This window comes from Melospiza georgiana, chromosome 7 (assembly GCF_028018845.1).
Source record: "Melospiza georgiana isolate bMelGeo1 chromosome 7, bMelGeo1.pri, whole genome shotgun sequence".
In the NCBI taxonomy this organism is placed as follows: Eukaryota; Metazoa; Chordata; class Aves; order Passeriformes; family Passerellidae; genus Melospiza; species Melospiza georgiana.
The window spans coordinates 15,363,491-15,384,872 of record NC_080436.1 but is presented as its reverse complement, the minus strand read 5'-3'; the positions used below and the strand labels follow the sequence as shown (position 1 = coordinate 15,384,872).

Genomic DNA, 21,382 nt, shown 5'->3' with positions numbered 1-21,382 from the left:
TGAAGGCTGAGAAAAATCCCCAAAGCCTAAGGGCACCTTCTTGAGTATTTAGGTTCTAATCTGGACTTATTTTTATTTTGACAACTGGAACACTGTCATTGCTGTGGACAGACAGAAAAACTATAGAGTTTTGTTCAGTCTGTCTGAATAAAAGAAAGGTGTGGAGCTTTCAGTGTCTACGCCAACATGCTTTTAATATTTTCAAAAGATTCCAGTCATAATACTAATACTGTCTTAAAACTTTTCTCCCAGTGGTGCTCATGTTCTTTTAGACGATGATACGGATTTAGGTTATGTGGAGGATGGAGCTCCATGTGGACCTCAGATGATGTGTCTGGACAAAAAGTGCCTGCCAATCCAGTCCTTGAACATAAGCAGCTGCCCCATTGGTTCCAATGGAAAAGTCTGTTCTGGTCATGGGGTGAGTCTGTACTGGGAGTGAGCAGCTCAGCTTCCCCAGCTCTCTCTGCTCTGCCTGATCCTAACACCTGAAAGTCTTCCTAAGACCTTTTAATCTGAAACTACAAATGTTGGATTCAGGGGAAGACTGCCATTTTGTGATGCATAAAAAAAAATTTAGAAAGGAAAGTTCTCAAATCGGTTCTGCAGTTATATCCAAAGAATCAGGTTTGTAAGTAGCCAGAAAGACCTTTGACATTAGTTATTGGAAGGACTTCTGTAATGTACTACCCTTATTTCAAGCTACTTGCCATCTTGAATTAAACTTTTTCCTGCACACTAACACCTTTATGAAGTTGGTCTTGTGTTCATAGATTTATAGCCCATGGCTTAAATAATTAAAATTCCAAACCGTGGGTCCTCAGTAGAGAGGGAGTTCTTGAACAGTTCCAAAGTTCCAAAGTTCCATTTTACATTCAGGCACATTATGTTCTGTTATTCTACCCACAAAATTCATTTTTCTAAGGTGTTTGGTCTGTTTTGATGAACAGATCACTGTTTTAAATACCAATAAAACCTTTCACTATGGGATTCAGGGAGACAAATACTTGCCTAAAGGGCTACACTTTGTACAGAAGGGATTATTTCTTCTTGTTGTCTCTACTTGTCTCTCTGTTTCAAAATAGAGGGTTAGGTTCAAAATCAACAATAAGAATTTTAAAATTTGAAAGTAAATTACCTAGGAGATTATAAATCATCTTGGTACTTCTTGACTGACATGAAAGGTGAGTGAACCATCTTAACCTGTTTGTTGTGGAATATTACAATTCCTAATTTTAAAAGAGTATTTCAGTTGATCAAACCTGCCATAAAATGTGTTTATCTTCAAGTTCTTAGGTAAGATTCTCCAGTGAGTGCTTCTTAAAAGCAGAGCATGATAAAAGTTGAATTAAAAAATCACATATGTTACTTAGAATCATTTGTGGGTAGGTTGTTTCCTGGGTTTTTTTCAGATTATGTTCCAGTGTCCAAAAGCCATCAGCTGTTTGTCTAAGGATTGACCTAATTTCTAGTCCTATAATCAAAACTTCATCCATTATGTCTGTTTCTTCTGTCATGCTCTTTTCCACAGCAACCTCTTCTAGCAGCACCATTCCATGTTCTTTTTCATATGGGAAGCTTACAGCTATTAGCTCTTACTATCGATTTGATGGTTTAGGTTTTGTCCACTGGATAGATTGTTCTGGATCTAATACTGCCCATTATAGAGTGCCAAGTTCTTCTTTAGAGGTCATTCAGATAAATGTAAACTGAGGAAGAACTATTCCCTCTCTTTTAGAGAGATAATACAAGCATTCCTCATTGCTGCTGAGGAAAAATGCTGACAAAACGAATGAAAATATATTGACTTTGTTCTACATGGGAGCAGGCTGTAAACGAGAGGTGGGAAAGTGTAACCATGTCCTGAACCTTTCAAAGGCAAATGTTTGTACCCCTTCTGGGCTTCCAGGCTCCAAGTCCAGACAGTTGGCTGCTGAAGGTCTAACTAGTCTAGCTACATGGCTGTCATTTTTCACAGCCTGTGCAGGTGTGTGCCAGTGATGATAGAACCAGTTCTGCTTCTCCTAGCATGTCAGAGTATTAGGAGGGTTGAGGCAAACTTCCAGGTGTGTTATGACATTCCAAACACTCAGCGCAATATATACAGTATATAAATAGGTACGTTTTGTACCTTGATTTAAATGTCTAATTACATGTTAAATAAACACAATGTGACATGTTAATAAAATGTAGTTAGAAATTAAGTGCTGTCACTTTTTTTTTCCCCCTAGGTTTGTAGTAATGAAGCCACTTGCATTTGTAATTTCTCCTGGGCTGGGACAGACTGCAGCATTGATGATCCTGTCAGGGATACTGGTGGCAAGAAGGATGAAGGACCCAAGGGTTTGTGTTTTGTTTCAGTTTTTATGTTTTTCTGTTGATACATGGTAGCAGCATTAGCATATAAAAAGCAAATACAAATATTGTACAGCTGTGTTTAGACCCAGACAGTAAAATTCTGCTTCATGTAGAGGAAGTAGATTTTTCTACTTTGAGAATTGATAAAACTTTTACTTTTCTAACTTAAATTTGGGGAAGATTTCAACAGGTAATGTTTTTTTCCTTTGTCCCTTATTCTCTATTTTTTAATGATCATTTTCATTGTGATTGGAATCTGACTTAGTGTAGCTCTTATTTTTTATATGATAATTGAATATTTATATTTTATTAGAGATTTTCAGTTTTCTTAGCCAACTAATTAAGAGAGCTGTGGCATGAAAAAGGGAAAAGTGGAATGTCCCTGGTAAAATCAGATTCCTTGAAATCATATTGCAATGAAAGAAAAAAGAAATTAAGATTTTTGATAAGTTAAATTATTCTTACAATCGTTGTTGGTTGTTCTTATGTACTTGGTACATATTTCAACTACATATGAAGTACAAATACAAAGGGGAGATATTGAGGAAATAATCCAAAAAGTTTTTTCAAAGAGGAAGGAAAGTATTTGAGTTTCTCTCTGACTCCACTGCCAAAGAATATCTTTGGAGTTGTGCTGTCCAGTTTTTTTAAATGTCTTTCCTGTAATCAGGGCACTGTTCAACATCAGACTATCTTTCAACATCATCCAGTCTTATACATTTACAAAGTCCCCAGTTCCAGGTTCTTCTGCTCCCTTTGCACGGTAGATGGAGAAAAGATAAGAGTTGTTCAAAAGGGTAGTCCTGAGGACTCGGACTCTAATTACTCTGAAAGTACAGAGGTTTCAAGGAAGGACAGGATTTTGGTATGTACCTCTGGAATGGCTCTACATCTGTCCTGTGTGCCTTTTTGTGTTACCCCTTGGCAGAATGATTCCAGTAGACCTTTGCCAAGAACTGCTTGAAGAGATCATCTTGAAACAAGTTACTGGTGTGAAGGAGGCTCTGTAGACCAGTCCAGATGTGTATAAGGAATTTTTACAGGTGCTTCCTGGACTCCCAACATTGCTCAGTGTAGAGCTGCCTGGTTTGTACTCTGCCTTACAAGCCACTTTTCATTCCATTTCCTCTAAAAACCTTCCTGACAGTGGAATGCTGCTCAGAGAGTCTAAAAAGAAATTATGGAGACCAACACTGCAGAGCTGTTCAGTTCTCTGTGTGTGTGGATGAGGAGAGCAGGATTTACAGCTGTGACACTGAGAGCATATAAATTTTGCTTTGTTCATTTCCAAATCTGGTAGGTAAGAAATTATTCCCTCCTCTGTGGAAAGGTCTGTAGGAAGGGTAACACAGAAGGTACACTTATCTTTGATAAATTACTGTAAGTCAGATTGCCTCATCTAGGTCAGAATGGAGATACCTTAGTGAAAATTATTACATCAACGTTGAAATATTCTGGGAAAAAGCCTTAAGTGGATAGTATGTGCATGGATTTCTGCCAGCAGGTGCAGGCAAAGTTTAGACTGCATTTTTCAGTGGAGTCCTCTGCAAAATGGCAGACTGTGCTTTTGTTCAAGGTGGCTCAATGATCTCAAAAGATGGATTATTTTCCTTACAGTGTTACAGTAATTTACTGATGTTGAATCACCTAGAAATGAATTTAAGAGACTGAACACTGTGATCTCTCTGTGTGCTTATAGAGGAATTCCTTTGTGAGAAGATTTCAGAAGAGTAGAGCAGTAGTTTCCTTTGTTGTAATGACCCAATATATACAAGAGTAGCCTCCATTAATTTTTATCCCTTATTACTCCCTATGCCAGTTTACAAGTCTAAGTCAAGGAAACCAAAATAGTTCATTTTCCTTAACCATAAGATTGAATTAAGTGAAACACTCATGATGTGAATATTCATCTAATAGGTTTGATCTTTTTCACACCAAAACTCCAAGCATTTTTCTTGCTGCAATTAGAACATGTAGGTAGGGAGTGTTGCTTTTTATTTATGTATTGTTGTGATAATTGACAATTGACTGCTATTCTGCTGCACTTTTCAGACTTTTCCATCATCCATCAATTGCTTTTTGGCTCCATTCTCTATTTCAGGATAAAAAATTTGTGGTCCTTTATTATGTTGCTATTAATTAATGACTCTTGAATTACTCTATACTCAGCAACCTACTGTATCCTGTACTAGCAGATGTGCACAGCATTTAGCAGTTTGGGGAAGACAAAGAGTTCTTGCTGTTTCATTTTTCGTTACTGCAGAGACTTTGAGTTACTTTTAGAGTGTTAGCAGTTTTGAAATCAGTGGGACTCCATATACACATGAGATTCTTCTTTGCAATTTAATTTGCAGAATTAGGCCTTTGTTTGACTAGTGGAGTACTGTTTGTTTAACACAGAACTTATGTCTCAAGTGTGTGTGTGTGTGTTTGTGTGTGTGTATTTATGAAACAGGATAAAAAATCCCCACATAGTTCAAAACACACTTCACTCAGCATGGAGTCTATAAAATCTTTGTCCCTAAGTTCCCATTTGACAGGGAATTAATCTCCTTGCTTGTGGTATATTGTGACTCCATGAATCTATCAAACTTTTAATCTCTAACCTAGGAGATGTACAGAAATTTTTCCTGAAAAGTGTTCCCTTAAGGAACTTATAAGGATTAAAGGTAAGGCCTCAATGTCTTGAGGGACTATCTGAACATATCAAATTTCTAGGGTGTTACCTGAAGCATGTTTCTAGGGTAGGCTTTTGGTTTAAAAAGGTGTTACCTGTTTTAGGTCATATAGATAAACAGAGAGTCCTATTGATAAATGCAGTAACAAAGAAAAATATTACTAATTACTAAAGTAATTACTTTAAAAGTTGAGGGGTTTTATTTTTTCCTGAGGTGGAATTGTTTCCAGTTTTCATATTCTTAATTATATAATGGATACAGTAAGTTTCTGGTAATCAAAAAGAAAGTAAAAAAAGTTTTTTATCGCTAATTTATTTACATTTTGGCTGGTTTAAATAAGCAGTAGCTTGAGGATGTTCCTTTTTAGAGTCAATAATAGAATCACAAGCTGAAAGGAATTTATAGGAAAAGTTCTCATTGAAATATTTGCAAGCATTCAAAGAAAACCAAATAGAGCTCATTTCAGAACTTTTAAAGCTACACTAATTGGTAAACAAAGGTTTGTGAGGAGACTTGAATTGTTTATCCAACAGTGGATTATATTCTAAAGTATTCCTTTGAGGAATTATTTCATGTTTTCATTTCAGACATATACGTGATGATTTCCTGAAAAATTGTTCCCTTTTCCCTCCACACAGTGAGCATGGCCGCTAACAGGCTAATAGGTGCAGTGGCAGGGACCATTCTGGCCTTGGGGGTGATTTTTGGAGGCACAGGGTGGGGAATAGAGTAAGCACTTTTCTCAGTTTGAGTTCTCTGTCTGGTGCCTTGGTGTGTGAGGTAACCCTGTGCACCTGAGCCCTCTGTGTTCCCTTAGCTTTGTCCTGTGGTGACGTGTTTGTCGTGTGTTTGACTGTGTCTGTGTCATGTGGTTTGCTCATGCAGTGTTGAACCTTCTCCTGTCTGGGATAATGTGGGGCATAAAACAATAAGTTTGTGAATTTTTACATTGTCACCATAAAATTAAATGTTTAAATGTTTCCATTACACCAAATTACCAAAAAAAAGTAAAAAAGGAAAAGGAGAAGAAAAAAGGAATGTCTTGATTATTTTGCAAAATAGACTGAGTAATGTGAACTGTTTTATTACATGCAGGGCTTTTAGTCTAATGATTAAGCTAGGCAGATGAAAGCTGGTGATAGTCACACAGACAGGTAGTTTTACTGTAAGGCTTCTGAAGGTTCTGTTGCTAAGATTCTGTTACCTCAGGATAGCACAGTGCTGGAGTGTAGTATCCATGTATAAAGAATATGTATGAGCAATTTTTATTGTCTTTTCATAGTTCTAGAAAATGGTAATCCTAAGTGTTATCCCAGTACCTCAATTTTAATTTTAACAATGGCTATGGTTTATATAAATTGTGTTCATGTATATATACACATAAAAAGGCCCATGTAAAAGCTTTTTTCATTCTGCATTCACTGTGCAAACTACAGATGACATGACTGCTGTTTTACTGCTCTGAGATTTCCAACTTCTCCATGTTTCTGGTTCTATATATGACATCTGGCATGTGACAGTGGCACCTCTCTGAAGGGGACTCGTTAGCAGGACAGTCTGTGATTTCCAGTCAGGCTGAGTGCAAAGGCATTCACACACAGTTCTAGTCCAGTGAGGCAGCACTTTGTGTGTCTGACTCTGCAGCCCTAGGAACCTGTCCAGGCATGAAACTGATCCGAGATTCTCAGAAGAGTAGAGACCTTTGCATTCTCAGGGGACAATTATTAGAAAACAAATAGAAGGAAGAAGGTAAGAGGTCATTTCCTTGAGAAAGATCAGATCTGTGTTTCACTGGTAGCTTTTACAACTGTTTGCTAAAAACTGAAGACTGAAAGTTGTAGAGATTTGGGGGACGGAATCTGGAGCAGGAAATTTACCTGTTAAGTTGAGGACCACTTGCCTTTTGCTTACATTCTGCCTTGTTCTCTTCTGTTTGTCTCTTCCCTCACCTGCTGTCTCAAGCCACTCAGCTCTGACCAGTGTCCCTGACCATTTGTTCTTGCTCCTGTATCCTTCTATACCAATGCCAGCTTTTCTTCATCTCTCCTCTGCTTTTACCACTCACTACCTGACTCATTCTTTTTGTTTCTAGTCATTCTTTTTTCCTGCATCTCATCAATGTTTCTCTGTCCTCTGATTTCTTCAGATACAAATGTGCATTCAAGGCAAGGCACTGCTATGTTTTGTTGGTTTATAGAAAGCACACAGGGAATGCAAATTCCCTCTGCGTTCCTAATGCCCTGCTGGCCGTGACCTGCGTGGCTGCAGGGGAGGGTGTGAGCATCACAGCCTCGTGCCAGGACCTGTGCTTCTTCCTCCTTCCTCACCACTTCACTTGCAAATTGTAAATGCTTGTTCAAAGTGCTAAAATAACTTCAATTACTTAATGATTTATGAACTTATTTCAGGAATCACGGGGGACAAAATGGTGCGGTAGTTTCTTTTCCAGATTTCATACCATAAAATGGATTTTCATACCATAAAATGGATACTTAGCTTTGATAACTGAAACCAGAGGATTTGGCTGGCAAAACAACAGGCAAGAAAGGACATCAGATCACCAGAGTTGTTGCTACCTGCAGGACAGTCTGCAGTAAGCTTGCCTTTTCTTATACTGGCAGAGTTTCAAATGGTGTGTATTCATTCTTGTAGAATCTATTGGATGATGCTGAAGATTTTGGGGATAGTCTGAAGTCTGCTGAAGTTTCAGGTGTGTTCTGCTTTAACACCTTGAATAGGATTTGTATCAGAGTCCTGAAAGTTGGCCAGGGATGGTAGGATAGCCATGCTGGGGCAGTGTCCTTGCAGGAAAAGGAGGTGTGCCAGGCAGGAATCTGCAGGAGATTCCTCCTGACAAATCTGTGTCTGCAGGTTATGGCAGTGCTGTGGTGGAAAGAACAATGTACCAAAGTGTTGCCTCTTGTGATAGTCTGGATGGAAAATGATCCCACAGTGTGGTGGTTATTAAGACCTGCCTCTTACTTCTGGTTTGTCAAGCATCTGAGTTCAATGACGGAGAGGTTTATTGAGCTGAACCATGTGGATTTTTATTTTTCTTCATAAACGTACTTTCTTCATTTACTGGTAGCAAAATTCTGGTTTATTAATAATACAATTTATTTGGTAATGCTTAATAAAACATAAGAAGGCATAGATCCTTACAGTAAGGTATAACACATAAAAGTAATCTCATTTTAAGTACTTTTATGTGCACAGTCTGTCTTAAAATGACCATCACTGATCCTCTTAGATCTCTGTATTTTGAAACTGGGGTTCAACAGTTAGAGTACTCCAGACTCATAAATAAGTGGTTGCTCTTTAGTCGTATTACCTATTCTACAGGCTTGATTTTTTAAATATTTATACTTTTCTATTACCTGAGCCTAATTTTTTAGTACATTATCTTCTGTTTAAATTGATTATTTAATATTTATAGTAAATAAAACCAATACTGATTTTCTTTATTTAAAGAATAAACTGATGTTTGGTGATTAGATGTGCTCTTGGAAATGGATACACATCCCTGGGCATTAACAGCCAGGGAACATAGTGAGAAGAGATATGTAAAAGTGTTGATTTGGCACATCTTTATCTAATTTATGACTATGTTATTATAAATTAATCATTGTACCTCTTTTGTGAGAAGATGGCATTCTATGGCTAGGAAGAAATTTGCTTTAGAATTTTTCAAGGCTTATTTATTGTAGATTTTCAAGGCAAATTTATTACAGATAAATCACTTGCTGTGTTTTCAGTCCTTTGTTCTGTGAGATCATTTGATGAAATCCAGAGCAAACAATAGATCTCAGTCAGATATGGCGGCTCATTAGGCTGCTGTTACAAGCAGGCCTTAATTGGAACAACAATGCCTGCAGGATGGCACTTACCCTCCACCATGCTCAGGCCTGTTAATTTGAGCCAGGTGTGACTTAAGTCCAAATAAGATACATTCTTCCAAATTGTGCAGAATTACTTTTTGATTTTTGTTGTCAAATTTGCCCACTGTTTGTCTCTAAAGCTCATTAAATTGTTCTTCAGTCCAACCATTTTATTAATGTTCCTGAATACTCTCTGTGTAGCAACTGCAGGAAGCAATTTTTAAAACTTGGTTTTCTTTTAGCTAATCAGAATGTCTAGAAGCCCTGAGGTGAGAAAGTTGTAGTGGAAGCTGTAAAGTTAGGTGTGCAGTAAATTTTAAAACTTAGGGCAACTGCTTATTGCAGTGTGTGGGGTTGGGCAGGAGGTTTTGTAATATCGACCTAACAGCTTAAAACTTTCAGTTGTTGCAGCTGCCCTTGCTCTTTCTTTGCTGCTCTCTGGCTGCTCCTCTTTCTTCCTTATTTTAGCTGTGTGACAGTTTTCCAAACTCAGCTCAGAACAATTAATTAGGAAAATTTCAATTGCTGTGTAGAAGTGTTGGTTTGGGAAGAGTGGGACAGGGTAAGAGCTATTTTTGAAGGCTATTCCTGAATATGTAAGTGGTTGAACAAAAAGTGCGTGATATGCTGCAGAAGAACTGTTGAGTTGTTTTCATTTTGTAATGTTTTACATCAAAGACTGCAATGGGAAGTTTTTGTATAGAGCAAATGTTACTCAAACCTCTGTCCTGTGTAAACAGAGCACTTATGGGTCAATTATTAATATCTTATTTAGGTGTTCTCTTGCCCTCTTCAGAAAATTGCACGAACATATTTTGTGCTGCTTCTTTTTGTTGCTCTTTTTTCTGCTCCACCCTTCTCCACTTTGTTGTTCAGTAGCTTCTTGAGGATGATGAAGAGATGCTTTGATGTTTGGAAAGCTTAGTGGAAATAAACTTTTATTTCAACTTTCATTCCCTATTATATAATCCTTTGCTCTTGTCAAACAATTGTATATTTAGCATTGACGTAACTGTAGGGTGTCTGGATTCTGATGAGTAAGTGGTGCCTGGATGCTCTCAGCTCAAATTAAAATATCTGCACCTTTCAGGAGCTCCATGAAAAAAGAGAGGGCTTTTTGATTTTTTCTTTCTTTCTTTCTCACTTTCTGTAGTCTTAAAACATGCAGCATTCATCCTTTTCGCTGTAAGTTAAGGAATTATTCACAACTATCTTAGTGTCCTCAGCTGACTGTTCATGAAGCAGATAATGGAGTAAGTTACAATGGAATTCACTGTCTAATACTAGGATTTTATCTATGGTAGAAGTCAGCATAGCACAATACAGAGACCAAAAGCTTTGTTTGTTCCTATTGTTAAAGAGAAGTAAGTTAAGTTGGCCTTGTTGAGACTGTGTAGAGGCATCACCTTGTGTGCTGTCCATATTCCCTGAATTGTTTGACTGCCCTTCAGATGCTTCACAAAATGTGAATGAAGTCGTTGGTTCTTATGTTGTCTTACCCTAATCCTTTATCACAGGTCCTAGTGCCACCAATCTTATAATAGGCTCCATCGCTGGTGCCATCCTGGTAGCAGCAATTGTCCTTGGGGGGACAGGATGGGGCTTTAAGTAAGCAATGCCGCATGTCTTCTCCTCGGTGGCTCTGGCATTTCTATTTCTTGCTTACATCACTCAGTTTTGAGTTCCTGCTACAAGAGTTCCAAGTTAACCCCCAGACTCTAACAGACTGCTTTGAACAAGAAATTATACATGCAGTAAACAAGCAAAGGAAATGGATTTGAAAATAGCAAATGTTATCAGGGTGCAAAGTTGAATAACAACAAAAGAATTAGGTGAATTCGTGAAAATTAAATTAGCACTTTAAGGAACAAGGTCTTTTTTCACCTCCTGTCTGTAGCATTGAAGCTGATTGTATTGGTTAAAAAGCCCCCAAACGATACATGTCATATTTTGAATGTAGTAGTACTTTCAAACTGCTCAGCTTTTTGACAAGAGATGCCATGTAAATGGTCAGTGGTGGAAGGAGCAGAGTTGTTTTCAGGAGTGTTGATGTAGTTGACTCTGGAATAGCTGACCTAACTTGTTTGTGGTTACTTTTTTTTTTTTTTTTTAAAGTTTTTGTTTTTTTTTTTTTATTGATACACTATTTAAAAAACAAATTCAGGTTTAGAGAGACCATTTTGAAATCTTCAGCTATTTCCTGAAAGATGAAAGCATTTCTCTCCCAATTCTAGTTTGATGTGTTTTGTAACTCTAAGGACTAACAGATTAGTCATTCCACTTGACTACTCTGTTAAAGCAAACAGAGAGTCTTGTACAAAGGTACTTAATTCCTACCCTTTCTGTAGTGTTCAGTCTGCCCAGATGCATGGCCTCTATTTGGTAGAAAAGTTTTCCCTTTAGAAAGGTTATAAACACTGTGACAGAGTTCTCCCAACAGATCATGGAAGAAATTCAGTACAAATGATTTCTCATGGCATTTAAAGTTGCTGTTTCTTTTCAATAATATGAATCAAGGTTAAGCCATGATACAACAATAAGCCATAATTCTTCAAGAAGAGTAAGTAATAGTAATAATAATAATAATTCAAAGAAAATTTTCTATGGCTTCTATTCATATTTCATGTCAAAGTTGAGAAGAAAAATTACTCCGTAATTGATTAAGGCAGTTATCAAAGTAGAATCTAGTGATAACATCTTACCTTGCAATTCACTTTCAAAGGTCACCTGAAAATATTCTGCTTTATACTCTTATATTTTTGAAGTTTCAGCTGGCCTTAATTAACTATGCATATAGAAGGAAAATATTTCAAAATCTCTCTCAGGCCTACTGAAAGCAGCAAATCAGGCTTTGCCCTTTCTCCTGGACAAGACAATTTGTCCCTATTAACTTGCCTGTCACTGTTGGTGTTCTCAGACTCAGCCACATTCATTTTTCTCTCAGTGCTTGTTTGGAGGGTGCCCATGGGAATTAACCAAGCAAGATTCTGTTGGAGGGAAAAAAAGTCTGCTTACCCTTTTGGATGGGTTTTCTACAGTAAGAGACATTTGCCCATTACTTAGCAATTCACAGATTTTGCAGAAACAGGATACATCCCTAGATGATGGCTTTGTATTGCATAAGGTAGTTTGCTGAAAACAAAATACATGTCATGAAAATATAAAATAATTAGTCAGTTCTTCCTCTGAGTCTTTTCAAGCTGTCTTGTGCCCTGGCCATCTTTGCCCTTTGCCATCAGCACTGCAGCCCCTGCCTCCAACAGACACAGAGCTTGAGAATTTGCACTAAAAAGAGGGAGTAGGACAATCCCTCCCTGTCTAAAACATACAGGATATAGTTGATTATTTATTTTTCATGTTTCACACTTCTCAAACTGCTCCCATAAGTGATCAGCTTTGCACCCTGGTGTCATTTGTTTGCCCAAAGGAAGAAGCTTGTTCTGCCTATAGAGGATGTGCACTGGAAATGCCTCCTGGAGCTCCTGCTGTCACAGGAGCAAGATACAGCTGTTTGTTCTGTAGCAGAACCTCAAAGACACTGGCCTGGCCTAGCTCACAGCTTGAAGTGCATGTTTCTTCTGGGGGCCAGAGGGGAACAGAAGAGGCTTTTCAGCTTGTACACAAAGAGGGCTAGCACATGTAGACCCCCAATATTTGGATTCAGATAGATCTGGAGGGACAGGTGAGGATAATAAAGGGATTTTAACTTTTCCTTTTTTTTTAAGCAAGTGATATATTTAGTCTCTGCAACTATGAGAGAAGGTAGCTAATGCTTTACAAACTGGGAGATGTGATTTCTGTTTCACAGGTTATCAGATGTTCATATGAACATACGGTACTGTGGTGTCAAGTCCATATCAAACGTAAGCTGCAACTAAGCAAACTTTGTTCATGAACTGGGGTGGGGGTTGGAGGGGAAGTGTTAAAGAAACATTGATGCAAGTTCAGAGAGAAAAAAGTAAAAACAGCTCAACAAACAAATTCTGGTTTCAAGAATGAATCCAAGGTTAATATTAAATCAAGTTAATGTGTGGACAGAATAGGAAAGAAAATATTAACTGACAATTTTACAGAATATAGAATCTCATGAGACATTTCAGGTGGCTTAAAGGCTGTGGGTAGAAACCTTATTAAGAAGTAGATTTTACTCAATTGAGCCTTGCATCATACTTTTAAATCTAAGTACAGCAGTAAGAACTTGATTTTGGTGCAGCAAGTCTGTGCAAGCTTTTAACATGCAGTGTTTAACATAGGACATTTTTACCATTAGAGTAAGCTCAGGAGCCTACAATTTTTTCCTAGCATATATTCACTCACTTCTGCTAAGCTACTGGCAGTAATACAAGTCAATTAATGCTTTTGTTACTGACTTTAACAGCAGTTTTGGTAAGAAAACACTGCTAAGAGGTAATACTAATAAGAGAGATGTGGAAATGTACATGAAGAGCTGCTGCTTGTTATAGCAGAATACAAAAGTTACAGATAGAGAATTGATTGTAGGCACAATTCTATTTCCAGAAATTGTTCTTAGCTAAAGAGCTGCAAGGTTTTCTGTTTCTTTAATCGAAAATTCAGGGAGATACCAAAGACTCACCCAGCTGTAACAGATGCTGAGGTTGAACTGGTCTGGGCTGTTGCATTTAGACCCCAAACGTTTCCACAAGTTAAAGCAGTGGAACGCTGGTGGCAATTTCGTGAGGAAGAGGTTTTGGTCCCTTACCAGCATTTCCATCATACATGAATTGTGGACCAAAATCCAGTTATCACTGCACAAACAGCAGCTAGAATAAAATGTGAGGTATTTTCTAATTTTTTCCCCAAACTACTGGAAGAAATGGGAGGTCAGTCAGGTCAGCTTATTTTAAGTTGCCTTTTTTAGTCCCTCATTTTGATAATGGGAGGAGGTTTTTCTTGATAATGAGGGAGTGTTTCTTTTCTGATTTTTTTTTTTTTTTTGTAAACATGACCATGTTAGGCAGTGATGTGCTGTGCCATGGAGTACTTTTTAGACTAAAAATAACCTATACTTTTCTTTCTTTTCTTTTTGTTTGAGACCCTTTGGATTACAGACAGAAATGACCCTCATTATTTAAAGAGGCATTAAAACTTGAAATGCAAAGTGTTTGGTGTTCTAAGATCTTCCACATAAACCAACAAAGGACTAGGAAGCAGCATCATTCTCAGGTGTGTCCTTCCCTAAAGGACACTTCTGCCCCCTTACCATTTAACTGAAGCATAGCAGAAGGAATCTTGTACTGCTGTAACTCCAAGCTAGAACTGGTGGAAATATCAGAACCTGGATTAGTGTTTGGTAATTCAGGTTGAAGTTGTTAAAGCAGGTCAGGTAATCAGAACAGAACTTCAGTTCCTGCAGGGTAACACCTCCCTGCTCACCTCTGAAGTGCTACAATGGCAGCTCTCGTTGAAGCTTTGCATGTGTGTACTGTTTCCTTATTGACACTGTACCTCATGTTCCCTATTTCAGGCTCTTTAGTTCTTCACATGTTTCTCTCCCTCATACAACATTGTTAGCAGAATATCCTAAGTGAAGAAAGGCAGTGGTTTGGTCAGTATCTTGTTCCTCAAAGGCTGTATTTCTGCTGAATAAAACTAGGAAATAAGTAAATATATGGTTTGGACAGAATGCATGATGAGGTTTGGACTAGAACATTACACCAGTGAAGAACAGGTTAGAAGAGAGCAGATAAGATAAAAGCCAAAAGTTTTGTTAGATTGTTCTGGGAAGCTAGCATAGCATCTGTCCTCTTACCTCTAAGACTTTTTAAAGTCCATTTCTTTAATTAAAATAAGCTCAGGTAACAATGTAATTCAGTGTCTGTTTTAAGGACTTGTCCTCTTCAAGCAAACAGTAATATGGTACTGCCCATATAGTGGAAGGACAAGTTATGTCACCTAGATTTTTCATCTGCATTGTTGATTTAAAACTACTGAGTAATTAGTTGTTTATCAGTAGTACTTGAATTCAAGGATGCTAGACAGCATTTAAAAGGAGATGGGGGAAAAGAAGCAGACATGTCCTTTTCCCATTGAAACTGGCAGGACAAGCAGATACACAGCAGCCTTTAACTCACATTTAACCAAGTTCTGTAATATTCATGCTTCCTATCGGGCAGTCTTGCAAGTTGGCCTGAAAATTATTTTCCTCATCTCAAATTTACCTGTAGTTTAGAGGACAAGGAATTGAGATACTGACATAATATCAGCCTCATTCCAAAGGAGCATTATTACAGTAATCCTGGAGGGGAAAAGACTGAAAGATGAATACAGTAATCTTCTTTCAGAAACTAGCAGTTCTTAAGCACTCATCTTGCACAAATCCAATCACAGGTATCCAAGGAAAAAACCAAAATCAACGATTCCCAAGAATTACTAGCCTCTGGAAGTCCTCTCAAAAAGAAGTTGCCTTTGCATTAGTCTCAAACCACCAGTTAAACCTTATGTATAGAATAAATATTGTAGCAGTGGTAGAAGTTAGCAGGACTGCAGAAGATTAAAAATCCAGGGGTTGGTCTGTAGCTTTAGGGAATATATGAATTCCTATTCTGTATTTTTTGCATGTTGGTTTGGTGGTGGTAGTGGTGTGTATGCCCAATGGTAAAACTAAATGCATGAGCCCCTTGCTTGATGCCCCACATAAAGCCAGATACTGGGGAGGTTGCACCCAACTTTTGTTGTTGCTTCCTAATGTCTTGCTGTGTGACATAGGACATCTACATCGCAGGAGATTGGATGTCCCCAGCTTGCTGCCACTTAACATTCAGTTCCAATCACACAACTGACAAAACTGTCCAGTCTCCTTCGAATGCAATGTCTCAGCTGTCTTTTGCTCCTTACTAAGATTCACAACACTTATGGTCAGTAGTGTGGTAAGAGCTCACAAAGGCACACACACTTTTGTCACACTGGATTATATAAACTAAATTCTGGTGTAGCCAGAGCTGGGCACTTGCTCTGAGAACTCAAGCCTCTGCTGGCTGAAGTGTTGCCATTCCTGGCACTTGTGACTCATTCTCTTTAGGTAAAAGTGTGCATTCTTGGCCTAGTGCACACCATGTGTTACTGGGAGCTGAAAAGTTGTACAAATTTAGAGCACCACTTGAAATACTACAGAAATACTTGATTTCTGTGTGCCAGCATGATCTTTAAACTGCACAAGGAAACCTGTACTTGGCGTCGTGCTGTAGGAAGCATGCAACCAAATTCCTTAAATAGTTACCCCTTGAAAAAGTTCCTGGTTCAGCTGTCAGTGTGAGCTTTTTACTTTACTATGACCTTAGCAATGGCTGTGTTCCTGTTATACCTAACTAATGTCTTGCATTTTTCTCTTTCCGTCTCCTTTTGATGCAACCTGGAAGAAATGTCAAAAAACGAAGGTTCGATCCAACCCAGCAAGGCCCTATCTGAAGAAATGCCATTCAAAAAGCTGCTTCTTGCACTACTGGATTTTGGGTATGATGTCCTTGCTGTAGCTACACAAGAACTAAATCAGTACAGAAGAACATGAGAACAGTAACTATAAACACAAAGTTGGGATGTTGAGATAAGTTGGAAATACTTCCTCTATTCACCTTTCTCTTGTTAACATTAACTGACAAGTGGTACAAGCAAACTGCTTCAAAAAATCAGGTGTTTTTTTTCCTTTTCTCAAATTAAGAAGGAGACACAGACCAAGTGCAATAAGAGAACTGTTCCAAAATAATGGAGTTGCAAAAGATTCTTTCCCAGCCTGCTGGCACTCTAACTTCACTTGAGTTCGCATGACTTCCTTTTTCTTATCAAACTCCAGTGGCATGAGGAGCTGATTTTGAAAGGGTAACCTGCATGGCTCACATACAAACAACCAAGTTAGCAAGCTGACCCCAAGCAGAATCTGCAGCCTAATAAATACAAAGCACTGGGAAGCCAGTGCCAGGCTTCAACAGCTTTTCCAGCCACGCAGTGCATTCTGCAGCTGGACTTGAGGGTTCCCTGCTCCATGAGCTCACTGTCCACCTTGGACAGGAGCCTCTTGGGTATGGAAGCTAGAGAATGATGGATGGAATTCTTCCAAGAAGGAAAAAGTGTAAATATGGAAATAAGATTTTGATGTATCATTTTCACAGATTATATATAAATATATATATACGAGAGAAAAGAATTTCCATATAAAAAGGTTCTATTCTTTATGTAAATCTATTTTTGATGTTGGGTTTGGTTTTGGGTTTTTTTTCTTCCCCTTTTTTTTTGTAGCATGTTGTACAGCAGATGTTCTGGGCTTGCTCAAAAAAGGCAGATAACAGCATGCAGATGCAGGGAGTTCTGACACCAAACAGATGTGATCTAAAGTTTGTATGCTTGAAACCAAAAACAATTAAAATGTATAAATGCATATCTATGTATTGACTATAAGTCTGAATTACTTCTTTTGGCTGTTATACAGACTTTTCCATTATATAAGTAACACACACTCAAACTAATCACAAAAGTGCCAAACTCTTTTTTTTCTTTTAAGAAAAGCTACTTTTTTTCCTGCCTAGATCCTGTAAAATGAAAACTTAAATAAGCCTTAAAATAATCAAAAGATGTTAAAGCTTGGAATGAGCTATTATTCTCTTGCCTTCTGCCCATCCACTGGAAGCAGCTTGCAAAGGTGACTGACCTTTTTAACTCACTCCCTGTATCTCTTTGATGCATGTCACTATTCAAAGTTTAATGCAAGATTAATACTTTGACCCTTGGCTACTGATAGCCGGTTACCACCACAATATGTGCAAAATCCCAGGTAATTTCAGGTGTGCTGTCATTACTTTTAGAGACACCTTCTGCACCAACACAGATTTTTACAGAGTAGTCCTGGGCAGCAGTCCTGTGTCCCTAGGAACACCTGGCTGCAGCTGCCTTGAGAGAGGGTTGTGAAGAGGTCTAGTTTAGGGCTTCCTTAAAGTACAGGGCTGGACAGTCTGCCTCATCCTTTTAATCTTGACTTAAATCATTTGGTAAGTGAAATAACTGAAAATTTAAGTGCTGTGTCTGATAATCAGAATTAGATCCAAAATATTTTAAAAGTTGTAACTTTTGGATGTTTAGTAACAACAGAAGCCCAGTTACATTACTTCCTGCATCTTTGTTCAGAGGAAATCCATTTCCCAAGTTAGCTTTAAGAGCCAAAACATAAAAAAATGCTGCAGACATTCTCCTGTGAGTTAGAAAACCTCATTTCAGTTATTTTTCTTATTATGATAATGTTCAATTCAACAGTCTCAATATATTGGTTTTGATTCACAGTTGTTACTAAATATTTTCAATCAGCTTTAACATAATCACATTTACACTTACTACATTATAAGTTAAAGGTGCTGCACACACAGGTAGTTAACATTAATAGAAATTGTAAACCTTATTCTGAAAATTTCCTGCTTAGCTTTAAGCAGAATTAAATTAGTGACATTTCTCTGATGACAAACCAAAAATACTTGCAACTGTATTATGTTTCTCTAAAAATACTGCAATTGGGAACACAACATCTAAATTTTTTCAGATTCTGCTTCCAAAGCAAGCATAACCCACAATAGAAACACCAGTGCTATCAAAAATTATAATAAGTAACGTCAACTGGATATACATAAACTACCTGTGTAATAAACCTTGGAGAGGCATTTCACAAACAACATTGTTAGTGTGTGATGTGATGTTTTAAATCAGACCACAGTGGTCCCCAACTACTATGTATATATGTTCAGTGCTGGAGTAACTTTTTTATTTACACCAGCAGTTTCATAGCAAGTAGGATTTCTTGACTGAATTTATGCTCCAGTCCTCAGCCATTGTGTGCATGGGAAGAACACACTTTCTGCCTTGTGTGCACACAACACAAGTGACAATACAGCTCAGAGTGGGTACAGGCTAAAGTGCTTCCTGTGCTGGTAGACAGTTAAAAAGCTGGATTTGATAAGGTGTTGATTTTGTACATGCCCTGGCTGTGCTTTGGGAAGTGCATATCCATTTAGCAGTAACTCGTTCATCGCAAAGCGGCACCAAAAGAAGACCAGGTTGACTCTGCCTCCATTTCATCCACTCTACATTTGCTCCATTATTTACCTATTCAGCTGGACAAGAAGCTGTGGTAGCTGTATAGCTCATTCCAGCCTGCTGCACGATCTCACTGATTTGATCTGATACTCCTAAAAGAGAAGTCTGCCAGGCAAATTAACAGCTGTATAGGTGCATGGTCAAGAAACACATTACTCAAGGCTGGAGTCTAACCAATTTTTCTTTACTATGCAAAGATGGATATTGCACAAACAGATGAGACAAATGTCTGAGGAAATGCCATAGAATACTTGAAGTTATGTTTTAAGCCTAATCAGTCATGTTTTATATTCATTACTGCTTCCACTGTTACTCTTCCTTTTAAAAATGTTTTGTAATTATTTTTTTAAGTGCACAACTCGATGTTGTTATAAATCAAGTTTTTGTTTGAAGTTAATACTCATTCATATCCTGTTGGCTGCTAATGAATGGAAATTCAATAGTCCTTGTTCTGCATCTTAGCAAGATGAGTATTAAAAATGTCATGAACATGGAATGGAGTAGTTTTTAATTTTCAATCTTTTTTTTTTCTTATTTATTCTCTCAGTTTAATTTAATTTCTGTGTTCAAAGAATCATCACCTTTGTAGTAGTGGAAATTGAATGGAGTTTTCTTTTATGAAGGATCTCAAAGTGTGTCAAATCTCACAGTGAGGCTGTGTCTGTGGGAGGAGGTTGCACGCAGCCTCTCTGCCGTGCATGGAACCAGCGCCCCTGCACCCAGGATGGGCCCAGCCTGCTTCAGTCCCAGCTGCTGGCTACACTGAGTTCAGTGACACTTGGAGGCTTTTGTTAGGGGAGGGAAGCCTTTTCCAGCTCAAAAATCTGAATTATATAATTACAGGAAGTCCAAAATAAGGCCCTTGAAGTATTCTTTAAATAATTACATCGTAACAACCAGATATTGTGGCCATCATTTTAATGGAATACTGTATGAAACTCCATCTCCCTTTTCTTTTTTTGCCAGACTAACTCTAGTGAAGCCAGCCTGGGAAAATTAAATGCATGCATGTCACAGTTACCAGATAACTACTGATATTGTTTTGCTTTCTCCAGCTCCAGACAGGGAAACAAAATACACTCTGTATGAAAACATCTTTCTCATTTAGAATGATAGAGTGAGGGAACACTCTCACTAATGGATCCACTATTATACACATCTATTTCCTGTCATTTAAATATAGGATTTATCCATAAACTCAATATAAACATGCATTTTGGCTATAATTAGAATAGACAGTCATTCCTTAAAATAGGAGTTAAGTCTTTTGCAGCATATGAATAGAAAAGCAAAATACAGACAGATGCATACCTGCTTTTGATTTCACAAGAAAAAATTCTTAGAATTGTTTTTGAAAACTTTCTCAGTTCCAATACAAACAGTGAAGATTGATCCTGCTGGGGCACTTACTATCATGGACAAAACCAACACAACACCAAGCCACCTTGTACAAACCCAAAAAAGCCTCTTTTGTTCCAAATGTACTTCCTATAGATTCCTACCTACAAGAGCTGAAAAGTTAATGTAAATCATCCATCAGTAATATCACAGAGACTAAGTGTCCATGGAAAGCTTAAATAAAAAAGTGCTTAAGAATTTTAATGGCAGAGATGCTCAAACCAGTATAATTGAAAGCAAAAGGTCACAAAAACGTTATCTTAAAGCTGCACACACTGTAATTCAGTTCAATGATTTATTGTTCACAACTCAGCAAGCATATTCTTGTAGGTTTGTGGAATAAGTTCCTTAGTGGGAACAGCTAACATAATAGGGGACACAACTCCTAGATAAGTACAAGGACTCTACATCAGACCAGCATCACCAGCCACTAAACATGTTATTTCTGAGCAACCTCAAACTGCTAAGGGCAGTGTAATTATGAGTGCTCTAATTTGTAGAAAACCCATAATCAAGTGTCAGCTGATTTTTTCTTATTAAAATGTGCTTCTAAAAAAACCTTGGTTTTGTACTAAGTCATGGGATAGCCCTCACTTTACCACTAGTACTGTAACAGGCCATGCTTTAGTGTGGCACTTTGTGAGCCAGTATAAGAATTCCCCCCATCAAAGCTGGTAGCTCAAAGCACGGAGGAACTTAAATGTATTTTACATGGTCCAAGTCCAGTTGTCAGACTTCATGAGCACAACACTGCACCACTGTATATCATACATTCACAGATTTCCTCAGCCATCAGTCCAGCTGCTGGAGGCTTTGAGTTTCCTTTGGAGACTGTGAAGCAATGTTTGCATCTGCACTACACAGAGCAGCTGAGAGAAGGGCTGATTCTTGCAGCTGTATTTAACTGGTGACAAAGGCACGAGCACAACACCCCCCTTACATTACACACCAGTAACATGCTGTGGGTTATAACATTGCTTT

General features: G+C 38.0%; 2 protein-coding genes across 11 annotated transcripts in view; one reads left to right on the top strand and one right to left on the bottom strand.

The window, feature by feature from the left end:
- Positions 1-19,503, top strand: part of ADAM23 (ADAM metallopeptidase domain 23) — a 65,839-nt gene extending 46,336 nt beyond the window's left edge. The window contains exons 23-28 of one of the 10 annotated variants that reach the window (XR_009114685.1): positions 253-421; positions 2,232-2,343; positions 10,432-10,522; positions 12,723-12,777; positions 13,968-14,258; positions 16,291-16,379. Coding sequence is in view for 7 of the 10 variants with exons in the window: in XM_058028355.1 (XP_057884338.1) it covers positions 253-421; positions 2,232-2,343; positions 10,432-10,522; positions 12,723-12,777; positions 16,291-16,404 (541 nt within the window). In the remaining 3 variants the exon portion in view is untranslated. Of the gene's footprint in view, positions 1-252; positions 422-2,231; positions 2,344-5,674; positions 5,766-7,688; positions 7,718-10,431; positions 10,527-12,722; positions 12,778-13,967; positions 14,259-14,399; positions 14,481-16,290 lie in introns of those variants that run through there. The other 9 variants (XR_009114686.1, XR_009114687.1, XM_058028355.1 and 6 more) reach the window with 9 other exon arrangements.
- The window catches only part of DYTN (dystrotelin), a 75,524-nt gene that overhangs the window by 15,460 nt on the left and 38,682 nt on the right, over positions 1-21,382 (bottom strand). The gene's annotated exons all lie outside the window — the stretch shown is intronic.